Genomic DNA, 23549 nt, shown 5'->3' with positions numbered 1-23549 from the left:
GAGTCACAATTGTGCATGCTGTATATTTTTCTTTTTTTTTTGCTAATTTTTTTCCCACGAAAGTGGAGTTACCCTTAAAGCACGGGTTTAAAACAGAAATAAAACCATCAATTTACCTGTTTCAAAAACAAATCAAGACATGCCATGAATGATAACAGTCATTTGCTTGTGCCCTCAACCAAACCGCCAAGCACTCAAATGACTGGTGTCATAACTGACTACATGTACAGCACCTTGGCAACTTCAGATCAAACACAGGCTAACAAGGCAGCTTCCTTTCGCTGTAAACTACAGGAGGCTTTAGTTCCGCTTTAAGTGTAACGTTCACAAGGGGGCATTAGGAGTTTGTTACAAAGCTCTGGGGAGTAGAAGGTTCACTGCCAGGACTTGTACTACAGTAATCCCTGGTTCACACTGATGTTAACTGTCATGCGATTTGACCGTTCAAATCATACGACAAATCGCATTCAATGATCAGCAATGGATCAGTTTTAATTTTTGCAACTTCCGACTTTGTCGGAATCGCACTGATTTGAGAATGTAGTTCCTACACTACTTTTGATTATTTGCACAGGTAAGGTTAAGCAAACAGGGACCATGCCGACAATATAAGCGGAGCTGCCCATGTGCAGCTATATTTACATTCCAAAAAAGACAGCGAGCAGGTAGATAGGTGATTGCATGTCTCAACTGCAATAAAGAGCCTGCCTACTCACAGTTTTGACAGCTGAACTTTAGTTCTGCTTTAAGGAAATAATGTATAGTTTAATTTTTACTTGTTCCAGCCACCAAATGTCTTGCGCTAACTACTGCACAGTAACAAATGTACAGAATTTTCAGAAGCTTGATAGCATTGACAATTTATGGGGTAAACTTAATGTCAGTAATAGATACCGAGCTTTTTCTTCATATCATGGTTAATGACTCTTCCTGTTTGCACTATATATCTCTCCACAAAGGCCATGGCTCAAAGTAGAGACCAAGTGGTTAAAGTTCTGATTAACATATTGTCACTAGCAGTGTCCACACCACAGGTACAGTGGCAATATTCATCTATAAATGGTAATTGGGCAGTATTGGAGGAAACACTCAACTACAGTAAGCGGATGCCATTGTGGCAAAAGAGTGCCAGGACTTAGGGGGCCAATTATATGAATATATATCCTGGTACTTTTATTTGAATGCAGGGTCATTATTTTATGCTCTCTACATAAATTAGCTTTCAAAGTTCTTCCCTTAAATACTCATTACTCTGTAAAATATTGAGAGACACAGATGTTGTTGGTATTGTAAAGCAGTGACTAAATTTATATTAAGCCAGCAACAAAAAGGCTAAAGGAGGCACAACAGATTTTCTCCCATGTTCCCTACAAGCACCCAAAGTCAGTGCTTCACCTTCGAACTAATTGCACTAAGCAGTCCTGGGGAGTGCAGGATAAGATTAAGGATTCTGTGTTCAACCATCACGGTCTATCTTAGTAATAGTTACTAAATGTTATACAGGGCATTAAACAGAAAACAGGAAAATGATACTGTATTATCCTCGCAGCACTTACTGTCATGGTGTGCTTTGGTCAGATGGTCAGAGTCCAGGGCGTGATAATAGTCATACACTGACTGCCCCAGAAGTTCATCTGGCTCATATCCCACTAGCTCTGTAACTCTGTGAAAAGAACAAAAACACAATGTCTTGAAGGCTGCAGAGAAATGTATTCGTAATCAAGAAATCCTTAATCCTAGGAAAATGGGCAGCTGGAGGATTCTCCACAGCTAGAAAACCAATGCACCTTAACAAAAAAAAAAAAAAAAAAAAGTTATAGGGGGTATCCAGTTTTTTGTTTTGTTTAAGGATAAGTTCACCTTTGAAACATGTTACACGTTCCACCAATTTTTAGGGTCGAACATTATTACGTTCCAGCATTTGTGGCACATTCTCCCCCCGAAACCCACCCTCCCTGTGACGGCGGGCAGGGACAATTGTAAAACAGGGACAGCCCACACAGCTGCCTCATTCCAGTGAATAAATAGACTACAAAAGTAACATCAGCCATTGTGGCTGATGTCTTGTAGTTCTCGAATTACAACGGCTCTGGTGAGCGCTTTCATAGTTCACTGGTCTTCTTGCTCTCAAGTAATGGCCTGCCTGTATCGGAGATATGGACACACAGCTATCCTGAGAGTCTGCAGGAGCCTAATGCAGGCTAAATTGTCGGCCGATAAACAAAAAAAAAACAAACAAAAAAAAAACCGGCCGATTTTTCGTGCGGATGAAAATTCGGCCAATAAACGACCCGTCTATAGCCTGCATAACATTGCACCTGCGATCTGATCTCAGGTGCAATGCTCTGCAGTCTCTTTAGAAAAAGAAATAAATTCATAAGTATTAACTTGCGAAAAATGTGAATTTATTTTTTTTTTCAAAAAGGTGAACTTAAGATTTAAGGCCCATTACACTGTTGTGTTTTGTTGCACTGCACTATGTTTGTATGTGTCCAACTTCCCCATTGTAAAATATTGTCTTATTGCTACACTGCACCACATTTTTAAAAATCTGACTTTTTTTACGTTTTTTTTTAGTGCCCATAGAAGCTAATGGCAACACATGTAATACGTATTCTGATGCATTGGCAACAATATACAAATCTTGGTCATAGGCCGTTAACGCTGTGTAGTCCAAATCATCAAACACAACACACACTGACGCATGATATTGCATCTGTCATACAATATATATCTATATATCTATCTACACACACACACATCTATCTATCTATCTATCTATCTATCTATCTATCTATCTATCTACACACACACACACACATATCTATCTATCTACACACACACATATCTATCTATCTATCTATCTATCTATCTATCTATCTACACACACACATATCTATCTATCTATCTATCTATCTACACACACACATCTATCTATCTATATATCTATCTACACACACACACCTATCTATCTATCTACACACACATATATCTATTTATCTATATATCTATCTACACACACACACCTATCTATCTACACACACATATATCTATTTATCTATATATCTATCTACACACACATCTATCTATCTATCTACACACACATATATCTATTTATCTATCTATCTATCTACACACACATATATCTATTTATCTATCTATCTACACACACATATATCTATTTATCTATCTATCTACACACACATATATCTATTTATCTACACACACATATATCTATTTATCTATATATCTATCTACACACACATATATCTATTTATCTATATATCTATCTACACACACACATCTATCTATCTATCTATCTATCTATCTATCTATACACACACACACACACACACATCTAGATATAGATATATAACGCACAGGGGCACTATCCCTTTGAATTTTTCATTCAGGCTTCAGGAGGTATGTAAATGGATGGCATCTATAGCAAAGGCATTATTCCACTTTAGTTAAAGCTGAAGAGTTTGTTTTTATGCGCAAATGCCCCTTTTCTGCATAGAACTTTTTTTTTTGTAAAAGGTTAACTAACCACTCGGCTCCTGTCTAAATTGTCCCTAGTATGTGTATGTATGATTGTGAGTTAGGGACCTTAGGATTGTACACCCCATGAGGGTTAGGGACTGATGTGAATATAATATATATATATATATATATATATATATATATATATATATATATATATATATGTGTGTGTGTGTGTGTGTGTGTGTGAAGCCCTGCGTAAATTGACAGCGCTATATAAGTACCTGAAATAAATAACCAAAAAGTCACTGCTTCCCAGATTACACTGACCAGCTAGTAAATCCTACTATAACATATAAATTATTAACTACCATATGTACACAGAAGCAGAGTGCGATGAAAATGAGGAAGGAAAATAATTTTGAAGACTGTACAGTACCTAAAATTCACAAAAACTTGCCAGGTAGCAATGCTTTCAAATAAAAATCAAGCCTTTTAGATTTAAAAGTGTAAGGCTGTGCAGCAACTCAGCAACAGAAACCAGATTTCAGCTTTAGCTTTCAGAGAAGACAGGCCCTTTCGATTTCTACTCTTACTGACCAATAGGTGGCATCCATGTTTTGCAATACTAAAGGCTTAAAGTGATACTAAACATTCAGATATTTTTTCTTTAAAATAACAAACCTGTCCCACTTGCAATGGCTTTTGTACAGAGCAGCCCCGATCCTCCTCTGCTTGGGTTCTCCTGCTGGCGCTCCTGGCTCTTCCTCCCCACTGAGTGCCCTCACAGCAAGCTGCTTATTGTGGGGGGCACCCGTGCGTGCTAGCACCTGAGCTGGCTCGGTCTGTCCTTAAGACAAACAGAGCACAGCTCATCCCTGCCTCTACTCCCTCCTCACTGGCTTTGATTGACATCAGGAGTCAATGGCTCCCTCTGCTGTATTAGAGCCAACGAGGAGCGAAAGAGAGGAGAGAGCCTCAACTCTCGTGCACATCACTGCATCAAGATCGGACTCAGGTAAAAATAAGGGGAGACTAAGGGAGAAGCTGCATGGTAAAAACCTTCTGCCTTTACAACCACTTTGAGTATATTTAGGGCTTTGCAAGGGAAGCTTAACGGATAAGATTTGTTAAATACCTTTCATCACAATAAGAAAACTTCATGTCAAGGCTGTGGCGGCTCAGGAAGGTTTTACTGTCCAATGGAAATTCAATATTTGATGGGTGGGGGATGGGTTCGCAGATCAGCACCATACAGGTCATGGGTGGTTTCTTATATCCACAATTGTTCTGGCTGTTGCAGCTGTCATACACACGCATGTGCCCCGTGCAGTGAAGAACCTAAAAACCAAAATTAAATTCAATCTTGTGGGATGCTCACAATTCAATGCAGCAGATCATGCTTACACACATTCACAGTTAATGACACACAGAGAAGCTGATAATGAAGGTCTCTGTTACTAATGTCAGCATGTTTTTTTCCCAAAATGATTAATAAAGCATCTAACAAAAAAAACAAAAAAAAAAACAAAACACTGTCCTTGTGCCCACTATACAGAATGCTTCTTACCTTCCACGTGGCAGACTTGATATTCACAGTTCTCCCCCGGCTTGTCAGTGTGCACTTCATACGCAGGAAGAAGCTGCGCTCTGTGATTTGCTCTTTACCTTTCTTTGCTGGTCCTGAAGTACATGTAAATTGCAACCGATCAATGCAAGAACAGGTTTATGCTGCATTTTCACCATATAAAAATGCAAATGAACAGGCAATGGCCTATTCACTCGAGGGTTCACCCTCCTCACTCCTATCACATTTCTGGGAGATGCATCCCCATGCGTACAAACAAGGCAATTGCATGGGCTTATGCTATAATACACCCATGTGCAAGAGGCCAAAATGACCCACACACTACATCAGCAGGAATCAGCTATGAATGGACATCACTGACCTAACTTACCTGTATTTGAGAAATGCCTATTTTGTTCCTGGAAAAAAAAACAATTATGACATTTTTTTTTACATCTCTAGCACACAACAGTGATCTGGCTATACTTTCAAATAAGGCAATCTGGATCACAAAAACGTGATTTTGAGATTAATAACAGATTCGCAAACTGCTACAGAAACATGAGGGTCACGGTGGAGTTCATCTGAAGAATGCCGATTGCCCGACTGTTCTCTCTGGCTTCAATATTGTAGTCACTGACCCCAAACCATAAATGCAGAACGTCTGATTATTCTTATGTGCACATCTGCCAAGGTCTACTCTCAAAATAGGAATCAAAAGGGATAATTACCTAAACCAGACATTTTCATTTGATTCCCATTAGAATGACTGAACCACTACTGGTAAAGCTGGGTACACACCGACATCGGGCTGAAGGAGAAACAACTGACAGATTGCCGCATCAACATCGCTTGTATTGGTATGGCGATCTCCCCTGCTGTTCTATTGAATGCTAACAGCTAGGAAGCTCTCCCCCTTCACTGCCCCCCCCCCCATCCCCAATCGCAGATTGGATGCCAGTTTTCCAGCATGTCCATTGAACAAAAGCTGGTCATTAGATCAGCTTCTGTTGGACATACAGCTCTACACGCAGTGTGTACTCAGCTTTATCCAATGGCTAGATTTGGTTTGGACCAGCAGCTGCTGTCAGGTTGAGAATGCCTCCAACACCCAGAAGTATTGGAGATCCATTTATTGACTAATGGGGAATTAGCAGTATATTAAGAGCCTGAAAAAGGGCTACTTCCATACATCCTAATGATATTTTGGAAAGTCTAACGTGGTGACCAGGTCACTAAACACATTGCAAATAGACCAAGAAGCATTAAAGCAGTTTTAAATCCAAAACCAAAAATGTATTATATTGCAGCTTAACAATCATTAGATGTGGTGGCTGCATTAGTCTTTTTCTCAGCTCAGTTTTCAACAGGTGATCTGGACAGTAACCCACCTCTGGTATTACAGCGGCTTCATTCTGTATGAAGTACAGAGGCATCTATGTCAGCATTGTCAGTCAGGAGGAGGTGAGAGTTAGATGTACTAGCAGATTTAGATACACTAACAATCTCCACAAACTAACATACAAACTCCAGCTCACACTGCAGTTACACAAACGGTTTTTTTTTCTTTTGGGATAAAGATTTCACATGAATAAATAAATGATTATTGCAAGACCTCCAGTCACTGTTAAATTGATTGTCTCAACACTCTGCTACATTTGCAGGAGAGCCTGTGTTGAAAAACAACAAACTTAATGGCTGGATCACCAGATTAAAATAAAGGAAAGAAAGCCTAAAAAAAGAAAACAAATGCATTTATCACATCTAAGAAATTTTAAGCTGCAAAGTAATAAAATGTTTGCTTTTGTGTTTAATATCACTTTAAGGCTTTAAGACATTCAGCCCCCCACCCACCCACCTCCAGCCTCTTCATTCTCTGTATTTAATTCTCCTGGAGATGGGCGTTAAAGCTTGTCTGATATGGACAAAAAAATATAAGGAGGTAAGATTACTTGTATATGTCTGTACTTGGATATATACAGGATCATTTGCACAGGTTCACAGGTACATACCATTTCTAAATGTCAGCATCTCCCTCAACTCTTCATGATCACAGGGATGGGTGAAGTCAAACACACTGTGCCCAGTCAGCTCAAACTAAAAAAGAAAATCCACACAAAATTATAAAGCTGTAGATATGGACAAGAACTAACAACACATTACATCAAAGTATAAAATGCCCCAATTCATACCTGTGTGAGTCCCATGCACTTGTTGACATTTTCAGACAGGTAGATCATATCTCCTTCCTCAGTCAGGACCAAAACAAATCCCTCCAAGGCTTTCAGATAAAAGCAGTTCAGCTGTTTCTCCATTTCAGACTCTCCAGCCATGTCACCTAAGAGAAGGGCCCAAAGCAATCAAATTAGGTTGAAATAAACTAAATATCTATAGATGTGGGTCATACTGTGCAAATAAACCCTGCAAAATCTCAGGGGTTTTAACCATGTCTCATTCTATTCTATATATACAGTTAGGTCCATATATATTTGGACACAGGCACAATTTCCATACTTTTGGCTCTGTATGCCACAATAATAAATTAAACAATCCAAATGAATTTGAAGTACAGACTTTCAGCTTTAATTCAAGGGGTTGAACTTGAATACAAATTTTAGGAACTGCAGCCATTTTTATACACAGTCCCACCATTTTCAGGGGCTCGAATGTAACTGGACAAATGAATATAATCGGAAATAAAATTTTCATTTTTAATATTTTGTTGAGAATCCTTTACTGGCAATGACTGCCTGAAGTCTGGAACCCATGGACATTACCAAAGACTGGGTTTCCTCCTTTCTGAAGCTATGCCAGGCTCTAACTGCAGCCGTCTTCAGTTGTTCTTTGTTTTCTGCCTTTAGTTTTGCCTTCAGCAAGTGAAATGCATGCTCAATTGGGTTGAGATCAGGTGATTGACTCGGCCATTGCAGAATATTCCAATTCTATTCCTTCAAAAGCTCCTGGGTTGCTTTTGCAGTGTGTTTTTGATCATTGTCCACCTGTACTGTGAAGCGCCGTCCAGTCACCTTTGCTACATTTAGCTGAATCTGGGCTGACAGTATATCTCTAAACACTGCAGAATTCATCCGGCTGCTTCTGTCACATCATCAATAAACACCAATGACCCAGTGCCACTGGAAGCCATGCATGCCCATGCCATCACACTGCCTCCACCATGTTTTACAGATGACATTGTGTGCTTTGGATCACGAGCTGTTCCAAGCCTTCTCCACACTTTTTTCTTCCTGTCATTCTGGTACAGATTACATTTAGTTTCATCCATCCAGAGAATGCTTTTCCAGATCTGCTCTGGCTTTTTAAGATGTTTTTTGGCAAAGTCTAATCTGGCTTTTCTATTCTTCAGGCTTATGAATGATTTGCACCTTGTGGTGAACTGTCTGTATTTGCTCTCATGAAGTCTTCTCTTGATTGTAGACTTTGACAATGATACGCCCACCTCCTGGAGAGTGCCCTTCACTTGTCTGGATGTTGTGAATGGGTTTTTCTTTACCATAGAGAGGATCCAGCAATCATGCACCACAGTTGTCTTCCATGGACGTCCATGACTTTTTATGTTGCTGAGCTCACCAGTGCGTTCTTCTTTCCTCAGTATGTACCAAACGTTTGATTTGGCCACTCCTAATGTTACTGCTATCTCTCTGATGGATTTGCTTCCTTTTTGAAGCCTTACAATGGCCTGTTTCACTTGCATGGACAGCTCCTTTGAACGCATGATGTAGGTTCACAGCAATAGATTCCAAATGCAAATACCACACTTGGAATCAACTCCAGACCTTTTACCTGCTTAATTGATGAAGAAATAATGACATAGTAGCCCACACCTGGCCATAAAACAGCTTTTGATTCAATTGTCCAAATTACTTTTGGTCCCTTAAAAAATGGGGATGGATACTCTTAAGAGCTGTAATTCCTAAACCCTTCCTCCAGTTTGGATGTACATACCCTCAAATTAAACCTGAGAGTGTGCACGTTCAGCCCATATCCATTATATAACTATAGCTTGAATATGTTTTGGCTAATACCTGAAAAAACTAAAATTGTGCCTGTGTCCAAATATATAATGGACCTAACTGTATATATATATTTAGATATATATTTTAATATCAGCCACCTGAATGCCTCTGTACATCAGACTGGGAGAGCAAGTGATCGCAGTACCATCCTGTTGGGTTGTACTGCAGTGTAGTGCTGATACTTTATTGTGCAATCATAGGATGAGGAACCTTATTGCTCAAACACAGTACATTATGCAGGGGAGGCAGTGCAGCTGGACCAGGCAGGTATATCTAGATAATACTGGTACAAGAAAAAATTCACCTGAATACAACAGTGCACTAAAATGGTTTGCCTGAAACTCGGCTTCAAAGAATGCTGGATAAATATCCTGGACTTCTGCTCCCTCAAAATAAAGCTGGCATTTACAAAAGGCCAACATATCAAAAAGAAAAGCTTCTATGAATGCATTTTGTTTTATCCATTTATTTGTGAACAAATCAGGATTTGGAATACAATTTTAAAAAAAAATGTGGCCATGCGAAGCTCCACCCACCTGGCTGCATCATTCATTCACAGTTTTCTGTGAATGAGAAACTACAAGTCCCGACAGCCTTAGCGGCTGTTGGCTTTCAGTTCTCAATGAACTACCAAGGTGCTGTGGTAGTTTATGGATTCTTCCTGTCAGTGTCAGCTTGCCTGTACGAGGTACGAGCAAGCAGATACATGGTCAGGTCTGCAGGAGTCCTGCATAGCATCAGCAATCTGCTGAGCGCTGCTGCAATACCTTCTAGGCTCCTAAAACAAAAAATAATAGATGCACATTTTTTTTTATCTGGAAAAAAATGCCCATTAACTATTTTTTGTTGAAAGGTGAACTTATCCTTAAAAAATGTCTGCAAAGTATTCCTTTAAAAATGCATGCAAGTACAAAAAAAAAAAACCCCAAAAAACAAAAAACTTTGAGGGTTAGAACCAGTCTTTGTTGCAGTCTGTCTCCTAACCTAGGAAAATTCACTAAGGAGGCTTGTCCTGGTGACCAGTTTCCATAATGGAAAGTGATAGGGAAGTCTAAACTTTTCTGCTGTCACAGGAGCAGGATGTTAGGGAGAATCCTGAAAAAAATCTGAACCAAATCTGACAACTGATCAGGACAGCACCAGGAACACTAATTTATGAATGAGCTGGCAAGAGGGTAAATTACTACTCCCCTGTCTTTAGCCAATCCAATGCTTTCACATAAATCAATTTCTAGCCTGGATTGTTTAATGCTAGATTTTTATATCAACTACTGAATAAAAGTTGACAATCAAAATATAAAAAGGTATCGTTTACTGCTTAACATTTCCTATAAATCCCAGAGGAACTGGAGACAAGGGAAGACTTGCATCTACAAGGCCAAAAGCAACTTGACAGTCATGTTATACCTTGGTTCAATGATTGCTTTCTGCAACAACGTTTCAGACCAGCTGTCAGGCTGATCCTCTCAATAGAATACTGCCATTTAAGTGACCAGAAACTGAAGATAAACCTTCATTTAATTAGCTGTGATTAAACTGCTCCAGCTGTTCTGAACAGCAGAGGAAATAGAGGGATTGCACCAAATCAGGATTAACCAGCACGCAAAGTCACAGATACTGACATTTCACTAACAAAAACCCCGTTATGAAAGAAGTATATAGGCTGCCTTGGTTGGCCTCTTTCTGATAATGCTAGCTGGCAGCGTTGAGTTCTGTTAGCAGGTCGAAGACTACCCTTCCCGGTCCCGGAACAAATTCAAGTCAGACTCATTCAGAAGGCAGATTAGTGCCATCCTCCGTGCCGAGCTGCTGGCAGATGCATGTGCATCCACCTCAGAGCTGCGTGCATAGAAATGGATGCACATGTAGCCCCAGCACAATCATATGTCAAAGGTTAACATGTGGGCAGAAGCGTGTGCACGGACCTGAACACAGATGTGTTCAGATGAATGCACCCGTTCCTGCCCACCAGGACTAAGTGTGCGCTCCCAGCACGTGCACTTGTTAATGAAGGAAATAGTTTGTTTGGGCCATCTTAAACATGAAGTTAGGGCTTTAAGATTATGTTAAAATTACTAAAACAACAGGTGATATTCTAATATCTAATTAAATTGAATTGGAAAGCAGATTAATTTGCAATCCTGTAATCAAAATCTTAGAAGAGATTGCTGGGAGCAGGAATTTCCAATGAGAGATATAAATGTGTCAACATGAGCACCAGAGGCATGTGGGCTCCAATACATGTTTAATTTGCAAAAAGCCCAACAGATTCTTTAGTACTTAGTGAGGTTCTTCTTTAAACTAGACCTTTACTTAGGTGTTTAAATATGTTACCCCCCCCCCCAAATGTTATATCCCTGATGTGTCTCTGTTGTACCATGTACTTGAATGAAAAAGTATCCTATTTTCATTGCATTGCTTCCTGTGTGTGATATACAGTACTTGGTGATCCTACCAGTCTCTCTGCTTTCTTATTTAAAATTGCCTAATCTAGGCATGAGAGCACATCCATCTCAGCCTGGTCAATTTTCTTTTTTGCATTCTATTTGGGAGCACAGCCTGCCTGTACTCCAGTGGTCAGACTTGTGCCGAAATGCCTCCCTGCGCAGCTCTTCACTGGGAAAATGAGTAACTTTTCTCTGCTTTCCTGTGGACATGCCCCTATGAAGTCTTCACTCCCAGCTCTCTAAGCCACGTATGCAGATGATGACAAAAAAAGTCATTTTAAACTGATCATGGTAGGACAGACAAAAGTAAATTAGAAAAAAGGTAACATTCTTCTTTCTTCTGGAGAAAATAATGCTCCAGAATCCCTCAAGTGATGCTTACCCGACCAAAAGCCTAGGCACTTGATTAACTGACCCCTAACAAAGCAGGGTCGGAGTTTGGATTGGCTGACCCTCCCCATCACGTGACTAGAAGTCAAGGAAAACTGCAACAGCATCTTGCCCCAAACTGGAATCTAAAGTAGATTTTTTTTTGTGGGAAGAATTGCAACTCCTTCCAGGTTCTTACTGCTGGCAGTAATAGCCGGTGAACACAGTCATTGGGATAGAAAGTGATGGAAAACCCACCTTTAAAAGTCAATCTAAACAGAAAGGTGAAACCTTCCAAAGGGAACAAGTGTCCCTGTGATACTAAAGATATTTCGCTTCACTTTGGATTTTAGCCATTCCATATGTTATCTAAAACTAAAAAGTTTTGGCTTTAGAAACACTTCAACATACAAGTACAAGTCTGCTTGAAACAAAAACAGAGGATTGCTAGAACAAGCTACAACAGCTCAGACTGTCTGATTATTAGACCTTTTTATCTTACCGGCATCGAGGAGCCTTCTTATACGCAGGTAACTAATGGTGAGTCTCATTATGGAGGCTTTATCAAGATGAGAGCTGACATTGTGAGGCAGAGGCAGCTGGTGGGACAGTTCATAAAAGACCTCCGATTCTTTACTCCTTCGACACCTTGCAGCATCCCGAGATTTCTCCTTCCGCCGCTCCGAACTGATCCTGAAAATGATCAGATTAATGTTCTTCATACATCAACACCTTAATCATAACACATTAACTGCAAAATGAACGTAAATCATAACACATTAACTGCAAAATGAACAGAAAACACAATTAAAAAGTTAACATATTAAAGCCTAACTCCATGTTTTTATTGAGCTTTAATTCATTTGGACCAAGCTGATCCAAACAAACAATCTATTGCCTTCTCCAACACATGAAGTGGCTGTCACATTGTATGAACTGTATGTAGCATTAGCTACATACAGTATTCAGAACTGTGTTTCAGCAGCAGGATAGGGACTTCCCGGTCCAGTCCAAGAACAAAAATAATAGTAGGGCTGAGCACTGCCCAATAGTTCACAAGAAGCTTTTTATTTTCTGAATGAACACCAGGCTTTATTGATTAACTGAGGCAGAAGGAAGGAGGCGGGATATCACAATCTCCGCCTCAGCCAATCAGAGGAAGCTTTGTAACTGAGGCTACATACAGTTCATGTAACACCAAACACCAAGAAGGCTCATGAAGGGAATAATGTAAAGTTTACAAAAACATGGAGTTAAGCAGGCCATAGACTATTAAATAAATGAAATTCATGTCGATTGTTGTATCTTTCGATCCAACATGCTAGGTTTTTTTTGTAGAAAATTTAAACAATTGATGACACAATCATATGAGCTATTTTCATTTTTTGATCGGCAGAACTTTTGTTTTTTTGGCTCTTCTATGGCTTGCCTTAGGTATAAACCACCTATCAAAGCCATTTTTTCTGTTTTTGTACACATGCTGAATTTGCACATATTAGGCCTGAAGATTAGGTAAACCCCCAAAACAGCATATATTTTCTGAAAGCAAAGACCCTGGAGAATAAAATGGTGATAGCTAAAATTATTTTATATGACATGATATATTAGCACATATCGAATATTTATCGAATGCAAATTTTCAGTTAAAAAATACAGTAAATTTTAGAGCACAAAAAACACATTAGATCACTCAATTCTCTGATAAATAATATAGGTGAAGTGCAATGAATAAATTGATACCCAACATTTCAATCCTTAAAACTGTATGCAACTGGGCATTGCTTTAAATGTCTTCACTGCTAAGTTTAGAGTCCCATGAATGACGGTGGATTGTGGAAGTGGTTGGGCGGCTTTACAGGTACCCAAATTACTTCCATCTGAAAGCTCATCACCTGCTCTACGAATTTAAACACACCACAGTAGCCGGGGTGTGTAAAAAATCCCAGTCTAACAGATGCCATTTACAACAGGAAACAAGTAGACAAGTAGTTAAATTACAATAACCCAGTTCATGGAAACAAATGTGTTTAACAGACTATAAGGGCCTAACCTGTAGCTTGTTGGCACTTTGTGTGTGGCTCTCAGAACCCCTTGCAGATAGTGGTCTGTTTAGGTGCTTAATCAAGTCCGTAAGAGGGAAAAAATATATTCTTTAAAGTATTTTTAGGAGGGTTTTAGGAATCACAAGTGTGGAAGTACTGACTTGTATAGGGGCAGTAAAAGCAACAGGGCAGTCTCATGTAATGTGTTTCCAGCCTACGACTCTCCCCTGAAGCATGCCCCAAACTCCAACAGCTCCTATAAGTATGTTTTCTGCATCTAACCATCTCCTGTTGCATGTGTTCACTCTGACAGATGGTATATTACATTCACTGAACACAATAAGCAGCACTTAGGCAAAGCCAGAGGGCAGACCTGAGGCCCCTTATATAAAAGTAAGGTGACCACCACTGATCTAAGGTGTATGCAAGCCTTTAATGCAATGGTGAAGATTTAAGTATGCCTTTCACAGTATATATGAACATATCTTTACAAGTCTACTCTACGGCCCAGGGTTCCCTTAATCTCAAAGAGCCCTCATGTAAGCTTGACACTGTCCATACGTTGGCCAGAATCCTTTTACAGCATCTTATTGGTCCATTACTATGACAGGGGGTCAGAGATGCAGGGGGGCAGTGGGGACCAGCTCTAGAAGAAAAGTTACATACCAGAGTGCTGTGGGATTTAGGAAGAACATTGGTAGATGAAAAGATATGAAAAGGTATGTGCAGATACTTGGTCCTTATTCTAGGGCAAGCGGTCTAGTTTCAGAGTCCAACTTTAAAGGAGGATAATTTTTATGCTTGCTGGAGCATTTACAAATTGATATCCGAATAGGTAGATTTTGTCCTCAATACACACCTTGCTTGTGGTCTAGTCTTCCTGCACAATGACAGTACTTTAATGCTCCTCTTACAGTACACGTCTACCAACAAAGCTCTGCAGACAGACTGCAGTGACAATATATTGCCTGAGAGTTTGCTACAAGCATTAAAAAGGAGAAGTACAGCCAAAGCTCTTTTAGTTGTACTTCTCCTGTGGATCAGTTTGTTCTGTACACCTATGACCAGTTTTCAGTTGACAGCAGACTGTCGGCTGATGTCACTCAGCAGGTCCAGGCTGGGGAAAGATCCTGACTTCAGAGTCGGGATCTACCCCAGAGTCTGGAGCGGCACCTGGCTTAACCTCTCAGAGAGCTGCTGAGAGCCTGAGCCAGCCACTCCCTCCCCCTCCACAGCCCAGTGCTCCAGTGAGCATTGAGGGGCAGAGCAGACAACGGTGGTGAGAACTCAGCGGTCATGTGAGTTCTCACACTTAGAGCCGGCGGGAGACCGATGCTGCATCCACCTAGGTAAGGATACCCTACTCTTTTAAAAACCATTACAAGAAAAATTAAATTGCTTGACAAACACAGGGTAACAGTTTTCACTGAGTAACAGAACTTGCGAAAGCCAATACAATTAGGCAACAATGTCCAAAATTACCTCCAAGCAAGCGTTCCAATAACTAGAATTCACCAACTGCATGAGTCAAACAATTTTACTTACAATGAAAAAATTCATACTTTTTTTCTAATGAGAATGTTGACATGAGGATTCACTTCAATCACGTGAAAAGAAAACCCCCATTTACTTACTTTAGCATGACTGGGAAATGATTAACATAATTTATTGCATGAACATTTTCAAATCCTTTACCTTTAGTGTGCACAATATCAATTCACTTTCTAGGAAAGAAAGTATTTGCCTTGAAACCCCTGAGTATGTCACCTAGTATCACTTTCCAATCACTACAGCAAGAATTACTCACTTATTCGCCCCAAAAAATGAAGGCGAATGATGTAGGCGAATGATGTAAAGAGAAGTAACAAACCATCAGTATTCTACCCCCCACCTCCTCCCCACGCTCATTGTTTAGGCATGAATTGTTTAGCTTCCTGGAATTTCCTCCAAGTTGAAAAAAGGGCAATACATGATTTGAGAAGCATTGCACTGAAACATGTTTTTAAAAAGCAGGTTCTAACTAGCTGAAGACTGCAAACACACAAAAATATACCTGCATGCCGAAGTGAGCTATCAGAGTAGTAGGATCAGAAATTAGGAGGCACCTTTCCTTTTCTCCCCAGTCACTGTTCACAGGAAAGAAGCCTTTTGTAACCTACAAGTTGCTCTGGTTATAGCTTACACAAAACTAACCCCCACCCCCCCCCCAAAAATTTTTTTCCCTAACTGTAATGTTAGTTATTGAATTCTAATCAAGGCACACCAAGGTGACCATCAACCCCTCTGCACAGAGCGGGCTCTAGGAGATCCTATCTGATGGTATCATGGACAGACATTTCTGTGTAGGAATATTTATATGGTTGTTGCAGCTAGACGTGTCTTGGTCACAACATTGCAATATTTTTTTTTAGCGATTTTACATTGCAACATGCACTATACTATTTTTTATTTCACAATTTGAGACTGTATTTTGAAATGTGAGCGAATATTGGTGTGACAATATACTTTTTTTTTTTTTTTTCTTTTTGGCCCTCACTGACTTTTTTTTCTCCCTTTTCTTCCATTTCCCTCCTCCTCTTATTACCCCCCCCCCCCCCATCTTTTCCTTTTGTTCCCTTGCTCAGTCTTCACCCTGCTTTTTACTGGCCACCATGACTACTACCAGTGGAACCATTCTTCATCTGACCCATTAGTGGCCATGATGGCTTACACCAAGGGGGACAAGGCAGACTCCCAACTCTTCACCCTACCAATTATTGGCCATAATGGCTTACACTCAAGGGGGCAAGACATGAGATTCCCACTCTTCTCTTCATCCTATCCACTACTGACCATGATTCATTGCACTCAATAGGACACGGTACTGGATTCCCAATTTTCACGGTGCCTTTTACTGGTCATGATGGCTTATAATATCTAGTGTAACAAGGCATCAGACACTCTTCACATTACCATTGAACAGCTAATGCATTGCGTGCATACATGAACAACTAGATTTTCACTTAGCCAAAGGCCTTAGAACTTTACAATAACAAAGTGAAGTGAGGGCTGGTCTTCTCTTCTCTGCCTTATATGAACTTTTGCACATATAACTATTTTCACATGGAGACTCTCTCATAAAAACTGCTTTATACCAGAATTTAAAAAAAAAAATTAGAAACAAAAGCAGGTAAAAGGGTAAAAATATTGTCTGCAGAACAGGTTATACTCTACCTGACGTGGTGCACTAGATAAAATTAAAAGTGTATCTATGGTTAAAATATACAAATCTGAATGTATAGAGTCTGTATAACTTGCTTTGTGGAGATTCCCACAGGCGTACTTCCTTGAATTCTATGACACGTATTTACTATGTTCTGTGGGTAGGCACTGCTGTGTCACGTTTTACAGGACCTGCCTTATAAACTACAGAGGTACTGAGGGGAGGCGTTTCAGGAGTTGGAATCAGTACGGGAATCACTGCTTGAAGGCATCAAGGTACCATGGGATATGTAGTCCTTAGAATCGGAAGTAAAAAACAGCAGGAGGAGAAGCTGCAAAGTATGCAGGGAATCCAGGAAGCTGTGCAAAGAGACGGTCAGCAGACAGGCAGAACTCACAACATGAAAGGAGATTTTTCAAGTAAGCATTTATAGGATTGTCACATATAACTATTGTTTGTATTGTTATTACAATGCTAATGGCATAAAATGAAACTGTATGTTATAAACATAGAATTCCTGTATGTTGCATTCATTTTACCCACTTTAAAACTGGGTAACGGACGTCATCAGGTCTAAGTGGTTATACCGGGATGATGCCCGCAGCTTCAAGCATCATCCTGGTATTGTATTTTTTTTTTCAGCCAGCGATTGGCTTTTATGTAAAAGCAATCCTAGCAGATAGTTTCTGGATTGCTTTTACAGGTGGAGGAAGGGGGTTGCCCCACCTCCTGAAGCCCTCCATTGCCTCTCTGGGCTCTATCGTCCGACCGGAACCCAGGACTGAAGCCAGCAGTTTGGACAGCTTACCATAGAGGTGATCAGGGACTGGATCTATCCTGATCATCTCTGTGGTATTAGAAACTGGAAGCAACGAGCATTTTGTCACTTCTGGTAAGCCATTTTTGAAAAAGCGTTGGATCAAACTGTTTCAGGTTTGATCTGATGCTTTAAGGGCAGATAGACCCTCAATAAAGAGGACCCCTTCACTGCTTACTACTATAACAAGGGATATTTACATTCCTTGTGATAGCAATAAAAGTGATTTAAAAAAAAAAAATTCCTTTTTTTTTTAAATACCGTGCTCTCACGCAATGGCAAACACATGCATTAGCCCTGCATGCATATGTAAGCAGTGATCACACCACACGTGAGGTATCGCCACGAAGGCCAGAGCAAGAGCAATAATTCTAGCACCAGACCTCCTTTATAACTCTAAACTAGTAACCTGTAAAGGCTTTTAAAGCACTGCCTATGTAAATTTGTAAGTACCGTAATTTGGCACCATTGAGCGTGCTAGGTTTTAAAGTGCAGCATGTTCGGTATCTCCAGTGGATATAAAAAGTCTACACACCCCTGTTAAAATGTCAGGTTTCTGTGATGTAAAAAAAAAGTGAGACAAAGATAAATAATTTCAGAACTTTTCCCACCTTTAATGTAACCTATAAACTGTACAACTCAATTGAACAACAAACTGAAATCTTTTAGGTGGAGGGAAGTAAAAATAAAAAACTAAAATATGGTTGCATAAGTGTGCACACCCTTAAAACGAATACGTTGTTGAAGCACCTTTTGATTTTATAACAGCACTTTTTGGGTATGATTCTATCAGCATGGCACATCTTGACTTGGCAATATTTGCCCACTCTTCCTTGCAAAAACACTCCAAATCTGTCAGATGGCGAGGGCATCTCCTGTGCACAATCCTCTTCAGATCACCCCACAGATTTTCGATCAGGTTCAGGTCTGGGCTCTGGCTGGGCCATTCTAAAACTTGAATCTTCTTCTGGTGAAGCAATTCCTTTGTTGATTTGGATGTATGCTTTGGGTCATTGTCCTGTTGAAAGATGAAGTTTCTCTACATGTTCAGCTCTCGAGCAGAAGCCTGAAGGTTTTGTGCCAATATTGACTGGTATTTGGAACTGTTCATAATTCTCTCTACCTTGACTAAGGCCCCAGTGCCAGCTGAAGAAAAACAGCCACAAAGCATGATGCTGCCACCACCATGCTTCACTGTGGGTATGGTGTTCTCTTGGTAATGTGCAGTGTTTTTGCACCAAACATATGTTTTGGAATTATGGCCAAAAAGTTCAACCTTGGATTCATCAGACCAGAACACATTTTCCCACGTGCTTTTGGGAGACTTCAGATGTGTTTTTGCAAAATGTAGCTGGGCTTGGATGTTTTTCTTCATAAGGTGGTTTCCGTCTTGCCACTTTACCCCATAGCCCAGACATATGAAGAACACGGGAGATTGTTGTCACATACCACACAGCCTGCACTTGCCAGATATTCCTGCGGCTCTTTTAATGTTGCTGTAGGCCTCTTGGCCGCCTCCTAGACCAGTTTTCCTCTTGTCTTTTTCATCAATTTTGGAGGGACGTTCAGTTCTTAGCAAGGTCACTGTTGCTCCATATTTTCCACACTTGATGACAGTCTTCACTGTGTTCCATGGTATACCTAATGTCTTGGAAATTCTTTTGTACCTTTTAACAGTGAGATCCCTTTTGCTGTAGGATGCGAGTAAGAAAATGTCAGGAAAGACCTACTAGAACAGCTTAACTTTATTTGGGTTAATCAGAGGCAATTTAAAATGATGGCATGTATGTACTGACTCATATTTAACATGATTTTGAATGGTATTGCTTAATTCTGAACACAACAACATCCCCAGTTATAAAGGGGCATGCACACTTATTTAGCCACATTATTTTAGTTGTTTTTAGGTTTAATCCCCCCCCACCTAAAAGATTTCAGTTTGTTTTTCAATTGAGTTGTACAGTTTATAGGTCACATTAAGTCCTCACACACACTAGACATTTTTACAGCTGTTTTTGGCTGCTGGCGTTTTTTCTACAGCCAGTAAACTCCCGAGCATGTTATCCTATGTGTTCATGCACACATAAGCTTTAATCAGCATTTTCTGGTAGGAAAAAACCCAGAACTAGTGGGTTTCTAGAGGAGTTTTATAGCTGTAAAAATGCTCTAACGCTGATAAAAGCTGAAAAACACCAATAAAGATGAAAACCGCTAAAAAAACACAAGCAATCCAGTGTTTATGAGGCTGAAGATTTTGTGAGAGTATAACTGTTAAAAAAAAGCACAAACGCTGTAAAACACAAAAAAAAACGCTGAAATAAGCGAATGCAAAAAAAGCTAAAAAAAAAAAAAAAAAAAAACCGCAAAAAAACTCACTTTTTTTATTGCAGCATTCTACAGCTAACGCTACTGGCGTTCTTACAACATCCAGTGTGTACGAGGCCTTAAAGGTGGAAGAAGTTCTGAAATTGTTTATCTTTGTCTCATTTTTTTTTACATCACAGAACCCTTAACAGGGGTGTGTAGACTTTTTATAGCCACTGTATTTACTGAGCATACAATCTTTTATATTTCACCAACACATTGGGTATTATATTGTGTTTTTGTACATTAGAAATTATTAAAGTGAATTTTTTCCCAAACAATTGCATTTGAAAAACAGCTACCCAAATATCGTGTGATATTGCAAAACCCGCCATTTTATTCTTCAGGGCCTCTGCTTTAAAAAATTTAAAAAAAAAAAAGCTTAAAAATGTGGAATCTACCCTCAGTCACTGTGGAAAGTAAAGGTTAAGCAGTTCTTTGTGTATATATGTTAGAGCTGGCACATAATGTTCCTGCAAATAGCTTTAAAGTGCTTCAGGCTGAGCAGGAAATAGGTCATAGTTTATGGGGCATTTTCTTCAAAAACAGCCAGAAGATATCAAGTGAAAGATCAAGTTACCAGCAGTGACCAAATGAAGAAAACATTTCCATATGTTGACAAATGCAAACTCTCGGCTTATCTGTCCTCATACAGTAGAACATTTCCATCTATAGATCGCTACAAACTGGCACTGTACAGTAATACACATCTACACTATACATTTAATATACACATGTATGTACTTCTGTACTTCATGAACTGGTTATACACCAGGTAAGGTTATACTGAAATAGTATTCATTGGGGCATGAACAATCTGGAATCATACAACACCGTTACATTATTTTAAATCAGTCTGCTGTGAATCGCAAAAACCTATTCTTGTATTTTGTGGCTTCATCATGACATGAAATATAAAGAAAAAAAAGAAGAAAAAAAAAAAGGAAGAATAGCATGTTAAAAGCACAGCATCGCAAATAAAATCATGGCAATGTTGTGCTATAGAATTTTCCTTTTTTTTTTTCATGCTAGTATGAATCCAGCCTTAAAGAATGTACAATATGTAAGCACTGCATACATTGTCAATGCTATACAGTATAAATGGGCAGCACAGTGGCTAAATGGTTAGCACTTCTGCCTGGCAGTACTAGGGTTGTTGGTTCAAATCCCAACCATGGCACCACCTGCCTGGAATTTGCATGTTCTCCCTGTGCTTGCGTGGGTTTCCTCCAGGTACTCCGGTTTCCTCCCACACTCCTAAGACATGCTGGTAGGTTAATTGAATTCTGTCTAAAGTGGTCCTAGTATGTGTATGTATGAATGTGAGTTAGGGACCTTAGATTGTACATCCCTTGAGGGTTAGGGAATTATGTGAATGTACAATATATATGTAAAGCACTGCGCAAATTGATGGCAGTATACAAGTACCTGAAATAAATAAAAATAATTCAGAAGCTGGTCAGGTCAGCAACCAGGGAATATGTGCCTCTGGGGATGTGATTGTTAATGCTTATTGGCTGTCTCTGAAATCTGGGTATCTCTATGCATGTATAGTCTCACAAGATTTCAATTGTACATGCCTAGAAATTAATGTATTTTCTATACATCTTTATGTATGCACAAATCGAAAATCTCAGACTAGCAGAATCTCAGGAGATTTCACATTCCTGAGATCTGCCTGCAGCCTCTAGTGACATATCCAGACGGCTGGGGAAAGGCACAGGCTAGGTTACCAGTGCCTACACTGATGACAGACAAAAGATGATTTGTTCAATGTGGGGTGCAAGATTAAAATTTAAACTGCAGAACACATCACTTTTGAAAATTACATTTAGAAAACATGGGATTTTAATATACATTAACAGTTTATCCACAAATATCCCTCAGCATCAGAACTTTTCACCTCCATCAATTTTTTAGCTGCTGTTACATGCCCAGACCAGTATAAACATTACTTTGTTTACATTCAGCTTTCCTGTATCTGCACTGTAACTGCGAACAACGGGTGAGCACAAGAACGTCTTTCCCTCACAAAGCTGTCTTACAGAACCAGGAGTCAAAATATTTCTGTACTATATAAATGCTCCTGCAATCCCACACAAGATCACAAACTGATAGAAGCAGCTCGTGATACAAATATCTCACCTTTATCTTCACAAGCATGCTTCAAAATAACTTCCAGTGGGAGTGGATCACAGGTTTACATTAAATATTTTAAATTTAGTACAAAGTCAAAACTTTTTCTTAAGTTTTGCATAGGGGGAAACCGTCAGTTTTTTTTTCCTTGTGTGTTCATTTGGGGAGATTTCCTTTTACTTCCTGTCCTGTATGATTGAATTAGATTTTCTAAACTGACCTACACTATATTGGGACACCCTTCCAAATCATTGGATTCAGGTGTTCTAATCACCTCCATGGCCACAGGTGTATAAAATCAAGCACCTAGGCATGCAGACTGCTTCTACAAACATTTGTGAAAGAATGAGTCGCTCTCAGGAGCTCAGTGGATTCAAGTGTGGTACCGTGATAGGTTGTCACCTGTGCAATAAGTCCATCCGTGACATTTCCTTGTTACTAAATATTCCACGGTCAACTGTTAGTGGTATTATAACAAAGTGGAAGCAACTGGGAACAACAGCAACTCAGCCACCAAGTGGTAAGTCATGTAAAATCACAGGGCGGGGTCAGCGCATGCTGAAGCACACAGTGCGCAGAAGTCATCAACTGTCTGCAGAGTCAAAACTAAAGACCTCCAAACGTCATGTGGCCTTCACATTAGCACAACAACAGTGTGTAGAGAGCTTCATGGAATGGGTTTCCATGGCCGAGCAGCTGCAATCAAGCCTTCCATTACCAAGTGCAATGCAAAGCGTTGGATGCAGTGGTGTAAAGCACGCCGCCACTGGACTCTAGAGCAGTGGAGACGTGTTCTCTGGAGTGACGAATCATACTTCTCTGTCTGGAAGTCCGATGGATGTGTCTGGGTTTGGCAGTTGCCAGGAGGACAGTACTTGCCTGATTGCATTGTGCCAAGTGTAAAGTTTGGTGGAGGGGGGATTATGGTGTGCGGTTGTTCTTCAGGGGTTGGGCTTGGCCCCTTTGTTCCAGTGAAGGGAACTCTTAAGGCATCAGCATACCAAGACATTTTGAACAATTTCATGCTCCCAACTTTGTGGGAATAGTTTGGGATGGCCCCTTCCTGTTCCAACATGACTGCACGCCAG

General features: G+C 39.9%; 1 protein-coding gene across 3 annotated transcripts in view; it reads right to left on the bottom strand.

Moving 5' to 3' along the window:
- HIF1A (hypoxia inducible factor 1 subunit alpha) overlaps window positions 1-23549 on the bottom strand; it is a 77607-nt gene that overhangs the window by 26067 nt on the left and 27991 nt on the right. For 2 of the 3 annotated variants that reach the window (XM_089687474.1, XM_089687473.1), the window contains exons 2-7: window positions 12403-12593; window positions 7243-7388; window positions 7063-7147; window positions 5054-5166; window positions 4622-4824; window positions 1557-1663 (exon numbers count right to left, since the gene is read on the bottom strand). In XM_089687474.1, the coding sequence (XP_089543600.1) occupies window positions 1557-1663; window positions 4622-4824; window positions 5054-5166; window positions 7063-7147; window positions 7243-7388; window positions 12403-12593 (845 nt within the window). The remainder of the gene's footprint in view (window positions 1-1556; window positions 1664-4621; window positions 4825-5053; window positions 5167-7062; window positions 7148-7242; window positions 7389-12402; window positions 12594-23549) is intronic. The other variant, XM_089687475.1, reaches the window with a different exon arrangement.

This window comes from Staurois parvus, unplaced genomic scaffold (genome assembly GCF_062004578.1).
Source record: "Staurois parvus isolate SC_StPar_1 unplaced genomic scaffold, SC_StPar_1.0 ptg000426l, whole genome shotgun sequence".
Lineage (NCBI taxonomy): Eukaryota > Metazoa > Chordata > Amphibia > Anura > Ranidae > Staurois > Staurois parvus.
Note: the sequence above shows the minus strand (reverse complement) of the source record. Positions and strands in the feature narration are given on the sequence as shown.